We start from the raw sequence: 18,607 nt of genomic DNA on the forward strand, positions 1-18,607 counted from the left end.
TCGTATTGAATCAACAAAACGTAGCTTGTCAAGGGTGAAAGATATATTTGTTTCACTATTGTTCGCGATGCAGTCTATGTTTTTATTTTTGATCTTAGCGATTTGTTGCATGATGAGATGAGCATCATATCTACGTGAATAAATTGATTAGGATATCGTATAATTTTCCAATTCATACACATTTAGGTTACCTGCTTAGATTATGCAGAAAAACTGGAATAAATTTCGGTGCTTTTAACTTCAAATTACAGCTCTGACACGCACACCCACTGTAGGTTCCCGAATAGTGGTCGTGGTCTCGGGTTTTTACTGACTTTTCCGTGAAAGGTTCATCGCAAACATAACAGTTATTGGCTGACTGATATGAATTTTCTTCGGCCACCGTTAGTTGCATTGGAATATTTTTCTTCAACTTCTCTGGTATAGTGTCCGATTCATTTAAAAGCATTATCAGAAATTTCAACGCCCCATCTTTACCTCTATACGTTTTGTGTTTTACGAGATTTCCTATAAAGAAGGAGAGGTTAAGATATAGATCTAATTAATCACATTTGTGTTGTCTCACCATTAGGTCCAATAATTGTGTATGAAAACCCGCATGTCACGTGTAAAGATAAGGTCGTTGTCGAAGATAACGTTGCGTCCGGTAAACAAGTTGCCACCTTTGACTGTAACGATTTGAAATCCGCAAAGATGGTATATGGAACCTATAAAATCAATAAATTCATTATTTAAAAATAAAATCACGAAATAGGTAATTTCAACCACGTTTAGGTAAATTGGAACATTTTTGGGTAAATTTTAACATTTTTGGGTTAAAGTTGTAAATATTTTTGGGTAAAATAAGGAAAAAATCTCATTTCTGTTTTAAGTGGTCAAAAACATTTTCGGTTGCCATGGCAAAACCAATGGATAGCCCACCGTTTCATTTTGGGAAATTTAAAATTTCATATTGGTTTACATTACGCCCGACTTGGAACAAAATCAGAAAAAACACCTCGGGTAATCTCTTTTATGAAAATTAAATCTGGGGATCTAAATGGCGGAACTAACTTTCGTAAGTTATTATATTGCTTTCAAGATATTGCAGTCCATTTTCACTTGAAATGGGGGCGTTAGTAGTTTAGATTATTATTACTGTGTTAAAGTATTTCAAGCAGAAATACAGAAAATGGGAAATAGAGTAGTATCAGTGTGACGTCTCCCATACTTTTCACACGTTCCTAAAATTCTCTAACATTCTGAGATTATATGTACGTTAGGTTAGGTAGAATCCGACTCCTTGAAAATAAGAGCTGGCCTGTAGTCGTTTATTCACTTCATTGCATCGAGTCTTAATTTTTTAAAACATTTCTGCTCATTTTGTTCTTTGAAATCGAATTTGGAATTTTTTGGATACAATTTAGCTTTACCGAAGCACGTAAACAAAAATAAAAGCAGACGAGGAATCGGAACTTTTTGCAGGTAAGCTAGACGGCGAAATGAAATGCGTCCAACGGGGCCAAAACCGAGGGGCAGTTCACTCCTTCGTAGAGTGCAGAAGTAATCAAGGTTAAAAATTTATTTGGATTAAATTTAATACAGCCAAAGCTACAGATATGAAATTTAATCAGATTTAATCAACCAAGAGTGCAGATTTAATTATTCGAGTGAACTGACCCTCGGGCCAAACCTAAAAACTACGAATTTTCAACGGAGCCTTTTTTCTAAATTATGACAAATTTTGGGGCTTTCCTAATCGAAGAGCGATGCTATTCATTTCACAGAAAGAGAACAATTGTAAAATACGCTAAAATCCCTTGAGACTACATAAACACTCTTTGCTTTAAGGGCTTACCAAAATATTTTTATTATTAATAATAAAATATACCATTTAATATATAATATCATAACTAACATAATAACCATTATTATGACACTGAAAGACGTCGGTTAATGATATTAATGATGGTCTGTCGTGGGGTGATTGCGTAATCGGAGGATTCCTAACCGGAAATTCGTCTAAAGATTATTTTTACGGCTGTATATACGAGCCAAAGCACGTTTGGGCAAGGTTTGGGTCTCAAATTCGAACAAAACTACCTTCAGAAACAAAAATAAAGTTTAAAATGTGTTCCGATTCAACTCGCGGAGAGTTGTCAGTCCTTAGGATGTAAGTGGCCTTCTTGGTTTCTTACACGAGACTCTTCCACCGCACGATGTTTTTTTCTTAATGGGAGATTTTAACCTACATGTTGACTGGTCGAATCCGTCCCCTCGTACAGCCCAGGAGCAAATTTTTTGCGATATTGTGTTTGGCCTTGTACTTCAACAGACGGTATATAACAAATCCCACACGCGGAAATAACTTCCTTGACTTGGTTTTCATAAATGACGAACGTTTCCTCACTGAGATTCACACTAGAGACAGCCTACCAGGTTGTGATCACTTTGCGGTTGCTGGAAGCCTGAACTTACCTCGGTATTTTGTTCAGAGAATTCATCGAACTATTCTCAATTACAAAGATCGGTCTAAAAATGATGTTGCAGGCACTTTGTACTACGCTCCTTGGGACATTGTTTTTTCTTCAATTGATATTGATGTGACTTGGGAACTTTGGCTTGATCTCTTTTGGGTATGAGTTAGGGACAATGTTCCGAGTATAACCATTCATGGAAAGAAGCGTCCGCCCTGGATTACGGCTGGTCTTGTTCACGCGAGCCACGTGAAGAATTCTCTTTTTAGGAAGGCCAAATGGTTGGGAAGAGATTTTGATTGGAAGAAGTATCGGGATTTTAACAACACTTTGAGAACTAAGACTAGAGGTGCACATGATATATTTGTGTCAAATTTGCATGATACCATTGCTACTTATCCTACGCGGTTTTGGAGTTTCGTCCGCTCAAAGTCCCAACTCCTTCCACCGTCTTCGTTTAAAGTAAAGAATGGGCAAATATGATGTCCTTTGGCCATAGCTAAGGCCTTTGGTGAATTCTTCTACCGAAGCTTTAGCACGTCAGACACTGCCTTAACTCTACCATCCGTTTTGACACCAGAAAAAACGCCTTGAAACGTTTGAAGAATGGATCGGAATGTGGGCCGGATGGTATTACATCCTAGGCTTCTTAAAATGATGCCTCCTGCCATAACTGACCCGATGGTGAAAATGTTTAAGTTATCACTATCGATGTCTTCTCTGCCTTCTGGTTGGAAGCTTGCTAATGTTGTGCCGGTCTTCAAAGGGTCGGGCAAGCGTAACGATCTTTCAAATTATCGACCTATATCACTCACGTCTGTCGTTGGAAAATTAATGGAATCGATTGATTACGAGAAGCTGAATAAGTTCTCGGAAGACAGTTTCTTAATACCTACCTCGCAGTATGGATTTCGAAGGGTCGCTCTTGCACGCACCAGCTTCTGAAGTCTTTCCACGAGTGGTCTTCCTTTCTCGATGAGCGTAACCCACCTGACATTCACGTAGTGTCGTTTGACTTGTCAAAAGCCTTTGACTCCGTTTGCCACAAGCGGCTTATTTTTAAACTTCAAAGAATCGGGATCACTGGAGAGGTATTGCTTTGGCTTCGGGATTTTTTATCCAATCGCTTTCAACGAGTGACCTATCGTGGTGAATTCAGCACGTACCTTCCAGTGCGTTCTGGAGTGCCTCAAGGCTCGATTTTGGGACCATTACTTTTCAACGTCTTTGTGTCTGATCTGCCATCTGTGTTGACTTCAAAATGTTATCAATATCAGTATGCGGATGACAGCTATATATCTCTCGCAATTAGATCTTCCGCGGATCTTTTGAACTTGCAAGATAACATCACTAGTATTTTCAATTGGTGTGTAGCCAACAACATTTCCCTCAATATTAAAAAATGCAACTTCATGGTAATTACAAGGAAGAAGTCCCATGATGATGTCACCTATAATATTAATGGCGTTCCACTTAATCATGTGTACTCTATGAAGATTCTCGGTGTCATCGTTTCAAGAGATCTAAAGTGGACCTCCCACATTAATTACGCTAGCAATCGAGCCACTCTCCGTTCGTAGAAGTGTTTCGGATGTGGTCACACTCTTGAAAATTGTCAAGTCAACCACCTTTAATACAGATGAAAAAATGACATTTGCTAGATGCTTGGCTTTTTTTCTTCAGAAGTGCACGGACTTGGAATCTTTTGCCAACTGACATCCGGTAGAATGCCACTTCTCTTTCAATTCAACATTTTCGGTCTTTGGTCTCGGAGTTCTTCTTTTCGGATTGGCTTCTGCAAAATTCTTAATTTATTTATTTATAATTTCATTTATATCTGGTATAATTTATGTTGTGTATTTGTTTTTAAATTATTTATTTTAATTGTTTGTACTGTTTTGGTAACCACCCTGTATAGGCTTTGCCTCTGTGGTTGCCTGCAAACTTTGTGTTGCGAAATAAATATTATTATTATTATTATTATTAATGATTTATATGGTCATTGCCGAGACAGACTATCATTAAGAAATTTATCATTAGGAGAATAGGAAGTGTCATACTTACAGTATTATGTTACTTATGGTATTACTCAGTATGTGAATATGTAGCTTTTTTATAACTTTGGTCGTCATTTTCCAAAATGGCGAATTTTTTACTCTTCTTTAAACGTGTGATAGAAGAGCGCTTCGTACTATTAGTAATAGATTTATTCACTTTAAGCACTTAAACAAAGTTACATAGAATGTTTATGGTGAACCAAAATAAAATAAAAGAAATTAGCACAAGGTTGCCAGGTAATCGGCGAGCGAAGCACCAGGGGGAGCGAGTTAAGAACTGATGTTGCGTTCCCTCTTTGAAGCGCAATAGCAATTCTTTGCGTGAGAAATTTTCCCGATCGCAGATCGCCGGTAACCTCACGAATTCGACGCCCGATTTAAACATCGCAATTTTACAAAATCTTTAATTGTAATTTGTGGAAACAATATCGATTTACCCGGTTTCAATGCATGTTTGACAGCTTCCGGTTTGCTGTATTACGCACAGACGCAAAGGGGCGGACTTAGAGTTCCTGGATCAGGGGGCCCCGAAAGATCCCACGTCAATACGCTAGTTCAAAATAACATTAAGCTTATTTAAATTGAATAACAGTTTTACCCCATGCTTTTTCAAAATGAAAACAATCAATAACTTTGAAATCAGGAACGTATGTAATTAAGTGCTTCGTCTTAGACGAGGGGTAATACACTCTGCGAACTCGGTGTACACTGCCGTACCTTTGACAGTGCTAAATGGAACTCGCGAACTCGGTGTACAGATTATATGAGACTGTCTTACCCCTCGGTCTTAGAGGGGTAGGGTGAAAAGTTAGGTTTTTGCCTAGTCAAATAGAAAAAGGTTGGTTTTTGGGTTCAGAGTTCAAATAGAGAGGAGCATGCAGTGGTATAGCCAGATGGGTGGGCCAAGGGGCAAGTCCACCTCCCCCGAAACGTATGGCTTTTTTTGTTTCCCATTGTGTGCTCCCTCCGAAATCAAATCCTGGTTACGGTGCTGGGCTGGAATCAGGGAGAATGTCACTTAGAATTTAATTCCGCTATTTCGTTCTTGAGTAACGGAATTCTTTTTTGGCATTTGGCTTCCGCAAAATTCTTAATTTCTTACGTTAAATTTAATTTTTTTAAAATTTGGTTTTATCTATTTAAACCTTTTTTGTAGAGCTTTCAAATCTTTAATCTAATTTTTAATGGAATCTAACCACCTCGTATAGGCCTCTGTGGTTGCCTGCAGAGTTTTATTTTGCGAAATATTATTATTATTAAATCAACAAACCTAGCTTGAATATTTTTTAGATATAGACGCGTCATCAGTCATGATATTTTAAAATTACTGTGCAATAACACATTAATTGGTATAAACTAGATAGTAACAAAATTTGCAAATAGCATTTTTTTGAATGAAGGTCTATTAATTAATTAAGCAAAAACTTATTAAATGGTTTTTCCAAATGAATTTCAATGATTTTCTCGAAATGGACTTTCGGTCCTTGATGCGTTTTCGCTAATTAAGGCAGTGGTGACGTCCCTATACTGAAAACGTCAAGGGGTACAAAATAATACGTAACGCAAGTAAAATTTTTATAATCATATTGTGAGTTTAAAAAATATATGACAAAATAACAATGTTCTAAATTATTATTTGAAATAATGGTCAAATCTTTTTCCATGGAAATTTAAATGACTGATTAAAAGAGATTACTGTGATTAAGAAACAATGAAACTGGAGAAGATCACACGGTATAAATTTTTTATTCGGAGACGTTTCGAGCCGTGGCCCTTTATCAATACATTTTTTTAAGCCTATTAATATAAATTTAAAAAACACGAGATTTTAAAGCATGTCGCGTGAGGCGCATGTGTGACAAAAAAAAAGAAAGAACGTGAAACAAAACAGATACCAAATGAAATAAATACTACAATAAAAATATAATTTTAAACATTAAGTAGACCCCAGTTATTTATTTCTGAACAGCCTCTATCTAAATTTAAAGTACCCTTTTTTCGAATAAATATGCCTTCTAAGAATTTTCTCTTATACCAATTTGATTCTCTCCTTAGAATTTTGAAATCATCCCATTTTTATCGAGTGAGAGTCATTTTCCCAAATATGCTTCGCAATACCATTTGTCAAATCACAGTTCTTTATACAAATTTTATGTTCTTTAATTCTATCGGTAATTGAACGTTTGCTTTCTGCAATGTATACATTAGAACACGAGCAGGGAATTTCATAAATTACACCTCGTAAATTTTCTTCGGAAATTTTGGTTTTAATTTTGAAAGTTTTTTTCCTAATGTGATAGTGGTTTTCGAAGCTAGGTTTATACCAAATGGTTTTATAATAAGTTTTAATTTTTCCGTCGTGTTCTTCATGTATAGGAGAACCAATGTTTTTAATTTTCCAGAATCAACTGGTTTTAAATTTTGAACTATATTTTGGTTCAGAATAGAAGTCACCAAATTTTTAGGATAGTCCGAGCTTGTTCATTGATTAGTTATAATTTGTTTATCTAAAATGGGATTATCAGATATTTTCTCAATGTGGCTTTTAAGACCCTTTATCACTGATGTTTTCACCTGGTGAGGATGATTGGAATTGAAATTTAGAAACGGTTTTGAATGAGTTGGTTTTTGGTACATCGTGAAACATAAGGCATTTTGTTTTTTCTCAATATTAATATCTAAAAACGATAATCGACCAGAGTTTTCTAATTCTAAAGTAAATTTAATTTTAGAATTAATATTATTAATAGATTGGTGAAAAGCGTCTAAATTTTGTCTATTGCCTGACCACACAAAGAAAATATCGTCCATAAAACGTCTTCCAAATTCTCAACAAATAAATTGGCAATGATCGGGGATGATTATCGAGGTGATTATTAGATTGAGATATGAAATAAGTTGATATGGGACACAGGGCCGCGCAGACAGGGGGAAAGTGGGAGGGGGGGCAAAAAACCCATTGTCCCGTTGAAAAGGGACCATGAGGGACTGTTAGGGGGCCCGCGAGCTGAAGGTGCCCACGGGAAAAGTTCAAGGGGGGGGGATTCAAATCGAAGCCCCACGAAAGCTCGGCACGGCCCTGATGTGACAAGATTTAATCTTAAATTACAAATAATCATTAATGATAATTTTCAAGTATAGGTAATTTCTCAGTTGAACTCGGGTGATGTTATTTCACCAGTACATATTGACATAAGTTTATAATATTTTACATAAGTCTGTCACTTCCTATGTTTTACATGCAAAACTTTTACTGAGAGCTAGATACGAGAGAGACTTTATAATGGACTTCGGTGACGGTTTGCGTCTGCTCGTTATCGTGTCTAGCGGGGCGATTTTCGTACCATGATGACGTCACTCTGTGATTAGTTCTTACGAGACGTTAGTAAAATATTTTCCAAAGTGATATACTTATTGAAAAATATTATAGACGTATGATATTTATAATACCTGAGTTTCAAATATATAACTAGATATAGCCATAGGACCCTTTCTATTGCTTTAATTCTAATTTCCTTACAGAACCTTTTTGCGACAAAGATACTCTCTTGAAGTTACCGTCCTTGGTTAATAATTTTCTTTAAGAATATAATCCTAATATCGGAGAGCCCGTTTTGGAGTCGTGAGGAACTTTGCCTTTGTTTTGAAGCCCGCGTGCGAATCATAACATATTTGGGCTCGTGCCGCCGAATTTTATTTTTTATTTTATCAATTAAGTGTAATATTCCGCCGATCTATCGGAAACCAGATATTTTGGCTTAGGCGGAAGTCTCGCGTGTTTTAGACACTAGGGGGCTCTGTGCTGATAAAACATCTGGATTGCGCAATAGCTATGAAAATCAGTTCCATTGTAAATCTCGTTAATTGTCATATTTACTGTTATTATGTTACTTATGATATGGCCTATTGAATCTTTCCATTATTTCCGTTAATTATAGTCCTTTTTTCATCATTTATTTGAAATCAACACGCTTTCTCCTATTCACTTCCGCAAGAGAGCTTTACAACGAAAACCAACTTCAAGATTGAGTTGAGAATAATAATTAGCATTTCCGTACCCAAAAAACTACTATTCGAAGTTATGGGATTTCGAAGTTATGGGATTTCGAAGTTATGGGAATTCGAAGTTATGGGAATTCAAAGTTATGGGAATTCGAAGTTATGGTAATTCGAAGTTATGGGAATTCGAAGTTATGGGAATTCGAAGTTATGGGAATGCGAAGTTATGGGAATTTTGTATTCGGGGTTTTGGTTCGAAGATATGAGAATTCTACGTAATGGGAATTCTGAGTTATGGGAATTCGGAGAAATGGGAATTCGGCGATATGGGAATTTATGGGAATTTTGTATTCGGAGTTGTGATTTGCGAAATTATGAGTCGTTCCCGATTTTTTAACAAATTTAAAGGGTGTCACGGGATTTTCCATTTTTTGAGGAATTTTCGAGGGTCAATTGAACTTTTCCAAGTTCAAACCACAACCTCGCCATTTTGAACTGCATAGCTCTAAAATATTCTATATAAAAATTTCATTTTTAAAGTAAAATCTATATAAAAACAAAAATTATTTTTTTGTCAAAGGAGTTTTCATGACTGAAATGGTGTAGGATTTTCGAGTCTCGAACATTGGCAACACTGGACTAAAATCAAAAATTTGTTATTTCCCTGCACGACACGACACGGTTTCATATTGTGTTTTCGTTAATCGTGTTAAAAGTTTTAATATAATTGTTTAAAAAAATAGTAAAATTTATAATAAAAAATTCAAAATATAGCTTTTAATTTTCTGTGAGGGAAAGAACTGCAAAGTTTTATACCAATTCATCGTAAAATTTCATATTTGCGTTATAATAAGGTCAGTGTTTAAGCCTTGGTAATGTCCTTATCGGCTATCGCAGGCTCGCTAGTCGCTTCATCACTTCAGCTATTATTTTATTTCCATGGAATTTTTAAAACCTTATTTAAAATAAAACAAATTTATTTTTCAGTTAATCGAAATGGATAACGAAATCGCCGATGACCAAGAATCTTTTAGAAGTGGTTCTTCTCAGTCTCGAGGAAGGGGTAGACACCATCGGGGCCCTGAACATTTTCAATCTTTGTCTTCGAATTCTGGTGGTGGAAGAAAACATCGTAATCAAGCTCAAGAAACTAGAGGAACGTTTAGATTCAGAAATCCAGATGAGCTTGCCAGAGAAGAACCTCATGAAAATGTTGATGATCAAAGGCATACAAGACATAATCGTGAACGCCACCATAGACAGGGATTTTATCGACTAAGAGATGACCCAGAGTCAAATGCAGATGGAAGAAGACACAGAAGAAATCAGGATCATCGAAAGGAAGAATATGATTCTATAGAAAAAGAAAAGGAAACAAATAAGTTGTCTCTTTTGGATGGAATTGAAGAAATGTTAAAGAAAGGAACACCTGCCAAGCAGAATTTACCAGAGGATGGTGTGGCTGCTGCCTCGTCAGCATTTGAAAGTAACCAGGCTCATCTTGATAACAAAATTAAGCAAATTGATGATGACGAAGGCATTGATGACAGAGATAGTTATTATTCTGGTAGAAAGAATCACAAATCCTATGGTAGGGGTGGACACAGACATAGACAGAACTATGATGTGGGAGGTATTTACAAGCCAAGGTCCAACCATGGAGAAACAGAAGATGGGGGTTATTCCGAAAGGTCACGCAGGGAGCATCATAATCAAAGGCATTTTCACAAATCTAGACACGAACCTCAACCATTTGAGAGTCACCAGTCTGACAGATCATATCATGGTAGGAATCATCGTAAACATTACGAAACCCAAGCCCAAGATAGTGGCAGGAGGAGACACCATTACATTAAACCAGATGACAAGGCTAATCTAGTTGAATCTAACAGAGAAGAATATGTGAATGGAGCCATTTCAAAAACTTATCGTCAAGCTAATCAAAATAGAAATCAATTTGGGAGAACTAAAGTTCAACCCAGCGCACCAAAGCCAATAGATGATGATGCCACTCAGAGGGAACGACTGACTGAACAACTTGAAAGTCGAGATTTTGAATGCATGGTTTGCTATGAAACTGTAAGACATCGGGATGCTGTTTGGAACTGTATCAAATGTTTCAACATATTTCATCTTCAATGCATCGGACGTTGGGCTTCAGCAGCCCTTGTTGAAGGGTCTGGGTGGAGGTGTCCCACTTGCCAAGACATATACGAAACAATCCCTACTCATTATTATTGCTTTTGCGGAAAGGTCCGTGACCCTGAACTAAGTCGACATGATACAGTGAGTATAAAATATTTAAAAGGAGCTTGGTAATTGTTTTTTTTAACTGTTTATTCTAAATATTTACCATCTCTTTTATTTAGCCTCATAGTTGTGGAAATGTATGCAGACGTTCTCGACAAATTAAAACATGCTGCCATCCTTGCGTTTTACTTTGTCACCCAGGACCTTGCCCTAGCTGCGAGGCCATGGTTATGCGAAACTGCGAATGTGGGAAAATTGAAATGGTAAGGGATTTTTATCTAAACTAAACAATATTATTAAAGAAAATTCTCGGACTTTGGTTGTGTAGTGTAGTATTTCTCAAGTGCTATTACTTTACATTCTCATTTCTGAACCTTGTGCGTACGCAAATATTAAGGTAAAATCAAAAGTGACATAATACCCAAAAGTGTGTCAACTCTACCTTTGCGCCCGTTAAAATATTTACTGAGAGCTAGTCTCCCAACAGACTACATAACCTACTAGTTGGAATAGTACTAGCAACGGTATATTTAGTCTATGGTCTGCCGCGATTTTATCTCCTCGATTTATTCTAACGTAGACATACATTCTAAAACGCCTCACTCGGCGGCAGTGAAGTGGAAGAAATTTAAGATTTTGATGACGTATTTTCAACCCCCTCTCCCACTCCCTCTTTTTTCTTCGCGACAAGCTCCCTTTAAACATTATACCGTACTGACACACTTTTGTGTCTTATGTCGCTTTTGGTAAAATGCACATCTTATGAAAAAGTATTCATTTCCTTATCCTGCTATTGTTTAGTTTGTATGTAAAGTAGCATTTAAAATTAAGTAAGAAAAATAGTGTAGGAGAAATTGGCTCTTAAACTGTCATTCTAAAACTTTCATTAGAAAATTGTCTGAGAAATAGTTTTATTTGGTAGTCGAGACCAATTAAGCCTTGATACAGTGTATGCTGCTACGATATTGAGATGTATATAGCATTACTTCTGTTGTTATTAATTTTTGTTTTTTATTAATTTCGTGGATGTTAAATTTTTCTTAAACAGCAAGTTAGATGTGGCAAAGCGAAATCCCTTACTTGTGATGGAGTGTGTGAAAAATTACTGAACTGTGGGTCTCATAAATGTAATGATGGCTGTCATCCAGGGCCTTGCTCCGAATGTACAAAAACAGTTATCCAAAGTACACGCTTTCATTTGCCTTGATCTTACCTAATAGTACTTAAACCTAAATAAAAATTATTTTCCAGGATGCTATTGTTCGAAAGCCACCCGGGAAGTTCCATGTACAGCTGAAAGTTCCAATTCTTCCAGATTTATTTGCGATGAGATTTGTGGAAAAAAGCTGGCCTGTAACGAACATCATTGTGATCTGTACTGTCACGATGGCGGTCTGTATTGTTAAATTTTCATTAAGGGTGGGGTAAACGCCACATGTTAAGATCTAAATTTTGTGGAAAAAACTTCCTAAACAAATATTAAGAGGATCTGTATTCGTTTACACTTTGGAATGTCTAAAGAAGACTGGTGGCTCCAATGATTCTCATAGAAACAGGTGGAGTTTATAGCTGAGATTTTTGCTTGATTGGGGGTTTTGTTTAACGTACCACAGCACAAGATTAAGCATTGGCTCGAATAAGATTTCGCAAAGACTCGCTCACACTTTTTAAACAATACAAATTCGTGATTTTGTCAGTCTACAGGGTGAGCACACATTTTTCATATATTTTTATTGTTTTTGTATAAATTAATTACACTATTCCTTTGTTCCTGCTTTATCTGTTGCAATTATATCAAAAACTACAAAGTTAGAAAGAGTTTTGCAAAAATTGGCAGTTAATTCAAATTCTCTCTAAAACCATAAGTATTTGAAACCTATATTTTCCTAATTTATCCTAGATCTTCCTTTATTTTCCATAAAATAACTATAAATAGGCGGTTCCTTAAAGTAAGATACACTTGCTGAACTTGTTTTTATGTAGCTCATTCATAAGAAATACGTAGAAGTTCAGTTCAGTTAATGCTTGAAAATAGGGTGCCTAGTTGAATTTACCCTTATGTCCCAGGCTTTTAGTAGTAAAACGTCATCGATACCTCACCCGTGATGCAGCAGCAACATTAAAACTAGAGGGCCAATGTTACTTTATAGAAAGGCCTATTGATTACAAATTTCCTAGTTTTATTATAAGATTTGAATTTTTTGTGGACACCCCGAATGTGAGAATGAATAGGGTTTCTTAAATCCATTTGAGTCTTATTTTTATGTGAATCCTAATTTTTTTCTACGGCTGCATCTTCTTACCAAGTGGTGTCCATCAATTTAAAATGTGCTACGTCTTACGTTTTACGTAATTTTAAGCCCCAGACATTTCTCCAGGTGCACTTCAACATGGTGGCAATGATTTCAAGCTATAGCTATGTAAATGTTTTGTTTTTTGAGATACACAAATCGGTGTCGACCTGAGGCCTTAGAGACCAGCACACAATAACTGATTAATCAGGGTGAGATAAGTGTAACGGCCATGCCAACGGGGGGATACGTGGGGACAGGGGTGGGGACACCCGTGGCGGAAGTATTCCGACCACCCGTTGGGGGATTGGTGGTCTTCCTCACACGGCCATTCACAAACTCTGCCTCCCAGACGCTTGGGATTACAGGAGTACGCCACTACTCCCAGCTATAGTTATGTATAAAATGGGCTTAATAGTTGTTTTCCTAAAATACTCATCAAAGAACTGCCTAGTAGGAGGTATACTCTCTGAAGGGACATGTGACTCTCTGTAGTCTTTGGTTTTTGTTGATTTTTCAGGAAACATGTTTGCCAGCTGATTGACGTACATTCATGGGAGTCGCGCCGACAGTCTTAGAACTAGAACGTACTATCACGGTATAATATAGTCCGTGCTCCCATCAAAGGCTGAGGGGTGGGGTGATACAACAGCGGGATTTTATTAAAACATTTATTTGAAGCCAAAAAAACATTATTCTTTAGCATATTTTCAGCTTTTCAAATTCTAATATAATGCTGTATCAATATCACTCGTTTTGCATTTCGAAAATTTTCATGCTTGCAATTTTGTTTTAGGCTGTTTTTTGTCTTTTAGCTATAGTTATGATAATTATATTTCCAGAATGCCCTCCTTGTCAGCTATTGCCCATCATTGTGACTGACTGTCCTTGCGGTAAAAAAACTATTACTGAGTTATTAAATGGAGGAAGTCGTCAAAAGTGCACAGATCCAATCCCTACTTGCAAGAATGACTGCCTCAAAGGTCTTTCATGTGGACCAGCTGGTAAAAAGTTTAACTGGTTCTCATTAAATTAGTTTTCTTACAATTTTTTATCTTTTAGATGATCTTCACAAATGCTATTGTGTCTGCCACGTTGGAAAGTGCCCACCTTGTCCCCTAAAAACAGAAATTCGCTGTCGTTGTGGAGTTTTAGTCCAAAATGTACCTTGTGCGGAAATAGAAAATGCCCCTCTTTTAACCTGTGAACGTAGATGCAACAAGAAAAAACATTGCGGACGTCACAAGTGCCTGAATTTGTGCTGCATCGACACTGATCACGTATGCGAGCTTATTTGTAATAGAATGCTGTCCTGTGGTCTTCATCGTTGTCAGGAATTTTGTCACAAAGGTAGGCAGAATTAATATCTTTTTTCCTTGGAGTGTCAATTACCAAATTTAAATATTTAAAGCGTTGAATATTGTTAAGAGAGTAATCCTTGCCAGTTAACTGATCAAATACCAAATAGTTTTTCAAATATCAAATTGACCAATTAGTTTTGCAAATTTTAAAAATATTATATGATAATAGCACAATGTTTAGAGACCATATTTTCCTGATGTAATAGTTTCAGTAAGTCTGTTATATGATATATTTTAGGTAGCACTACTCTGAACCTGTATTATCCTTTGTCGGTCTTGAAATTAAGCAAATAATTATTTAATATACGGAGTACTTCCTGTCTTCTTTTTGAATATTTGACTATTTAATCAGATAAACTGAGTATTTGCCAACTTATTAAATAATTCGATTTAATGTATTCAATGTTTAATTTGGTAATTGATTAAATTATCAGGTGTTCACTAATGTTTTGCGCACCCCTACTTACAGGCAATTGTAGGACTTGCTCCAATGTTAGTTTTGAAGATCTATATTGCGATTGTGGAAATCAAATGGTCATGGCCCCGGTCGCTTGCGGTATGAAACCCCCAGAATGTGATCAACCTTGCAGTAGAGATCATCCATGCGCTCATACCATTCAACATAATTGTCACAGCGATGAAAAGTGTCCTCCTTGTGCTGCCTTCACGGAAAAATTGTGCTTTGGAGGTCATGAGGTAATGGTTTTCTGCATTTTACTTTAACCTTTTTTAAAGTAAGAATTATTGGAATTAACTATATACTTAATGCTTAGAAACGAAGTCACGTGCCTTGCTTTTTGGAAAGTCTGTCTTGTGGGCGTCTTTGTGCAAAACCTCTTCAGTGTGGGCAGCATGTTTGTCAGAAGACTTGTCACGAAGGCCCTTGCGAAGATCCAACATCGTCTTGTACCCAACCATGTACTAAAAAACGTTCAGATTGTGATCATCCTTGCGCAGCTCCTTGCCACATTGTAAGTTAACTTTACAAAATTAATTTTTATTAGTGGGCTGAGCAAAATGAATATCAAGAATATGATTACGTTTCCATCACTATTTAGGGTGGATTTAAGTTATTCAGGTATTTTTTTGGTAAAATGACAAACTGCGAGAAATAAATTATGCCCCTGAAGATTTTCCTAGCCCATTTTGAAATTAACTAAATAAGTGGCACTTTATCGTGGACAGTGGATTTCATTGTGAAGGTAGTTCTATGAACCCACTTATTATTTCAAATATATCAATTGATCTATGGTTAAAATGAAAGGAGTCTCAGATATTTCTAGCACCTATATTTCAAGTCTTAAAGCAAGTGTCGGCTTGACGTGAAGTAGCTCTTTTTTCAATAGATATTGCTAGCCTCAAAATCAAAAGATGCTTACGCTACATTTTGACCCAAAAGTCAGGACATAAAAGTACCCCTCGCCTTGATTGGCTCGTTTGTTAAAGAACACTGAGTAGAATACAAGTTATCTACGATGGCTCCCTGACGACGTTATAGTTTTGCTATTTTGAATCTTAGCTTCCTTTGCCATTAATAGATGGCAAGACGATCTTCATAAAGTCGTTTTTTCAAGAATCTGATAGATTCATTGTCATCTATAATAACAAGGGCCTTATCATAATACATGTGGCAATGATAGAGCCGACTGTTGCTTTAACTTTGCTCGGCCAATTAAAAGAATTTATGTAGAAAGTTTTGGTAAGAGTTGTGCTATTAAGCCCCAATCTTATATTACAATACAGGCTCCTTGTTCCTTTGATAACCCCTGCAAGACTTTGATATCTTTAAATTGCGAATGTGGTACACGATCGGAGAAAGTTCCTTGCGCTGATAATGTTAGATTATTCAAACAAGTCTCGGCTTCTCTTCTGGCGTCTAAAATGCAAGATATTCAACTGGGAAACAGCGTAGATATCAGCGATGTCTTGGGAAATTCTTCCAAAAAGAACAAACTTGGAAAGTAAGAGTGACTCAGATTTCATCCTCTCTAGAGTTTTCCAAAACAAATTTCAATATTTCAGACTGGATTGCAATGAAGAGTGCTCAATTGTGGAGCGTAATAGGAGACTAGCTCTAGCTCTTCAAATAAGAAATCCCGATTTATCAAGCAATCCTGGACCACCAAAATACACTGACTTTTTGAAGGAAGAATACAAGAAAAATGGTCCCATGGTCAAAATGATCTTTAATAAGATGTCCGAATTGGTTCAACTTGCTAAGCAGGTTTGTAGAAAAATTTACAGTAACTTTTGTTCTAAGGTTTATAAAGAGTTGTTTTATTATTTCAGTCTAAACAAAAGTCCCGTAGTCATTCGTTTGCACCAATGAATCGTGATCACCGCAGAGTAGTTCATGAACTAGCTGAATTCTTTGGATGTGAAACTGAAAGCTTTGATCAAGAACCGAAAAGAAATGTAGTCATAACGGCTTTAAGGTATGTCAGAATTTCATGATATGAAAGAAATATTGGCCAAGAACTTATTTATGTTACTGAGAATATACAAATCTCCCATTGTATAGCGCCATCTAGTGTCAATCGTAAGAACGTTTTCTCATTTTTTAAGAAAACGACTATAATTAGTTATAGAAAATTCAAATTGAACTTTTAATGAAAAGTAACATTAATTTCATAGTTAATGGAAAGAACAGTCCTATTAAAGATGCCACATTTGTCAATCTAGATAGTTTTAACCATAGCCTTGTAGATGGCAATCAATAGGTAAAATTTTGGAGAATCATAGGCAAAGTACATGATTCCTGCAGGCCTCAAAGCAACAATAAATTGTTATTATTATATAAATACAGGGAATTTAAAAATGGGTCTAAAAAGTCAGGGAATTAAAAAGGGGCCGGGAATTTAGTTTTATCTTGATACTTTTTATGGTAATTTTATTCTAGATCTATGGCAAATTCTGTTATTATTATTTAGATACTTGAAAGCTTTTTTAACGTTGAAATAACTTTCGTACTGAAATATGAGTTGATTAAATAAATTATGATAAATGCAAAAGTTAAAAACTCTTAATTTTGGCCTTAAAAATCAGGGAAAACAGGGAATTTAAATCTTTAAATATTGTGGCAACCCTGAAATAAGTGCTTAACATCATATTCACCCAATTAAGTAATGGATGTAAATAATTTAGGGATCGCAGCTATCTGCCTTCGACAACCCTGATAGCTGTTGTTGAACGTGAAAATGGAATGCGCAAAGCACCAGCTCCATTTTTGGGAGCAGCAAATTCGGCTTCCAAGTCTCTGGACTCTTCTATCAGTGCCGACAAACCAAATTCTGAGAAAGTCATTGACTATTTCGACTTTTAAAAACAAACTAAACCTATATAATAATATTTGTTGCTATAAAAAGCATTATTTCTCCCATTATTATCAATTGTTATTAACTTATTATTAACCACAATTTGGACAAATTTAGTTTAAGAAATAGACCTTATTCCAGATACACGTAGAAAGGCTCAACGGGTTTAAAGTAGTGGACATTTACATTTCCCACAAAACAGGATCTGTCAACGTTATTTTATTACATTACTACAAACAAAATGTGGTCAGAGTTAGTAACTTTGCACGACAGATATCATAGCATGCAAGGTTTTCAATGGAAATTATTCCCCTATTTTAACCCGTTAAACCTTGCCAACTGTAAAGTGGATTGAGATAAAAACAAACACTGAAAGCCCACTAGTTCGTCTATAGACTTTTTAAACAAAGATTTGGTCTTATTCTTGCAACATTGAAAAGGGTAAGAGGTTAACCAAAGGCAAACTCTTGCCCGCAGATGACTTTTCTTCATAGTTGTTAAATCTGGACTAAAATTAATTTGGGTATATTCCGGAAAGAGCTTTCTTATTTAGTAGAAACATTATATAAATTAGGTTCCAGTATATTGTATTTTTTTATACAAAGGCGGTGATTGTGTATTGAAGTTATTGCTTGAAATTACCAATGTTTTCTTGTTTGTAATTCAAGTATATATAAAATAAATATTTAATACTTTAAAAGTGTGTCTACTTAATATTTTTCCTTAAATATTGCACTTCCTTAGTCAAAAGTTAAAGATATTATCAAAGATAATTTAAACTCGTACCCTAGATTCGAATACTTAGAGTTTTCCCTGACGGTTTTATTACGAAGCGTTTACCGTTTTCCGGCACGTGACCTCAGTAAAATCGGGCTCCAT

The 18,607-nt window shown here is 36.0% G+C and overlaps 1 protein-coding gene across 2 annotated transcripts; it reads left to right on the forward strand.

Moving 5' to 3' along the window:
* Positions 1-1,003: 1,003 nt before the first annotated feature.
* Positions 1,004-18,364, forward strand: LOC149925863 (protein shuttle craft-like). Of its 2 annotated transcripts, none has more exons than XM_090160021.1 (13): positions 1,004-1,057; positions 9,500-10,798; positions 10,882-11,025; positions 11,811-11,946; positions 12,014-12,154; positions 13,896-14,057; positions 14,116-14,403; positions 14,884-15,110; positions 15,188-15,385; positions 16,158-16,375; positions 16,437-16,638; positions 16,704-16,849; positions 17,559-18,364. In XM_090160021.1, the coding sequence occupies exons 1-13, from the start codon at positions 1,040-1,042 to the stop codon at positions 17,734-17,736; spliced, it is 3,357 nt and encodes a 1,118-aa protein (XP_090016147.1). In that variant the 5' UTR covers positions 1,004-1,039; the 3' UTR covers positions 17,737-18,364. The 2 variants fall into 2 exon arrangements, with proteins under 2 accessions (XP_090016147.1, XP_090016148.1); XM_090160022.1 differs by lacking the exon at positions 1,004-1,057 and adding an exon at positions 9,176-9,366.
* The last annotated feature ends 243 nt before the right edge of the window (positions 18,365-18,607 follow it).

The sequence above is a fragment of the Leiobunum rupestre genome, chromosome 10 (assembly GCF_980474605.1).
Source record: "Leiobunum rupestre chromosome 10, qqLeiRupe1.1.hap1, whole genome shotgun sequence".
In the NCBI taxonomy this organism is placed as follows: domain Eukaryota; kingdom Metazoa; phylum Arthropoda; class Arachnida; order Opiliones; family Sclerosomatidae; genus Leiobunum; species Leiobunum rupestre.

Excerpts from the sequence above, each read along its gene's own strand:
- LOC149925863 (XM_090160021.1), top strand. Across the intron at positions 10,799-10,881 it reads AACTAAGTCGACATGATACA|CCTCATAGTTGTGGAAATGT; the intron begins GTGAGTATAAAA and ends TCTTTTATTTAG. Across the intron at positions 15,111-15,187 it reads TGTGCTTTGGAGGTCATGAG|AAACGAAGTCACGTGCCTTG; the intron begins GTAATGGTTTTC and ends CTTAATGCTTAG.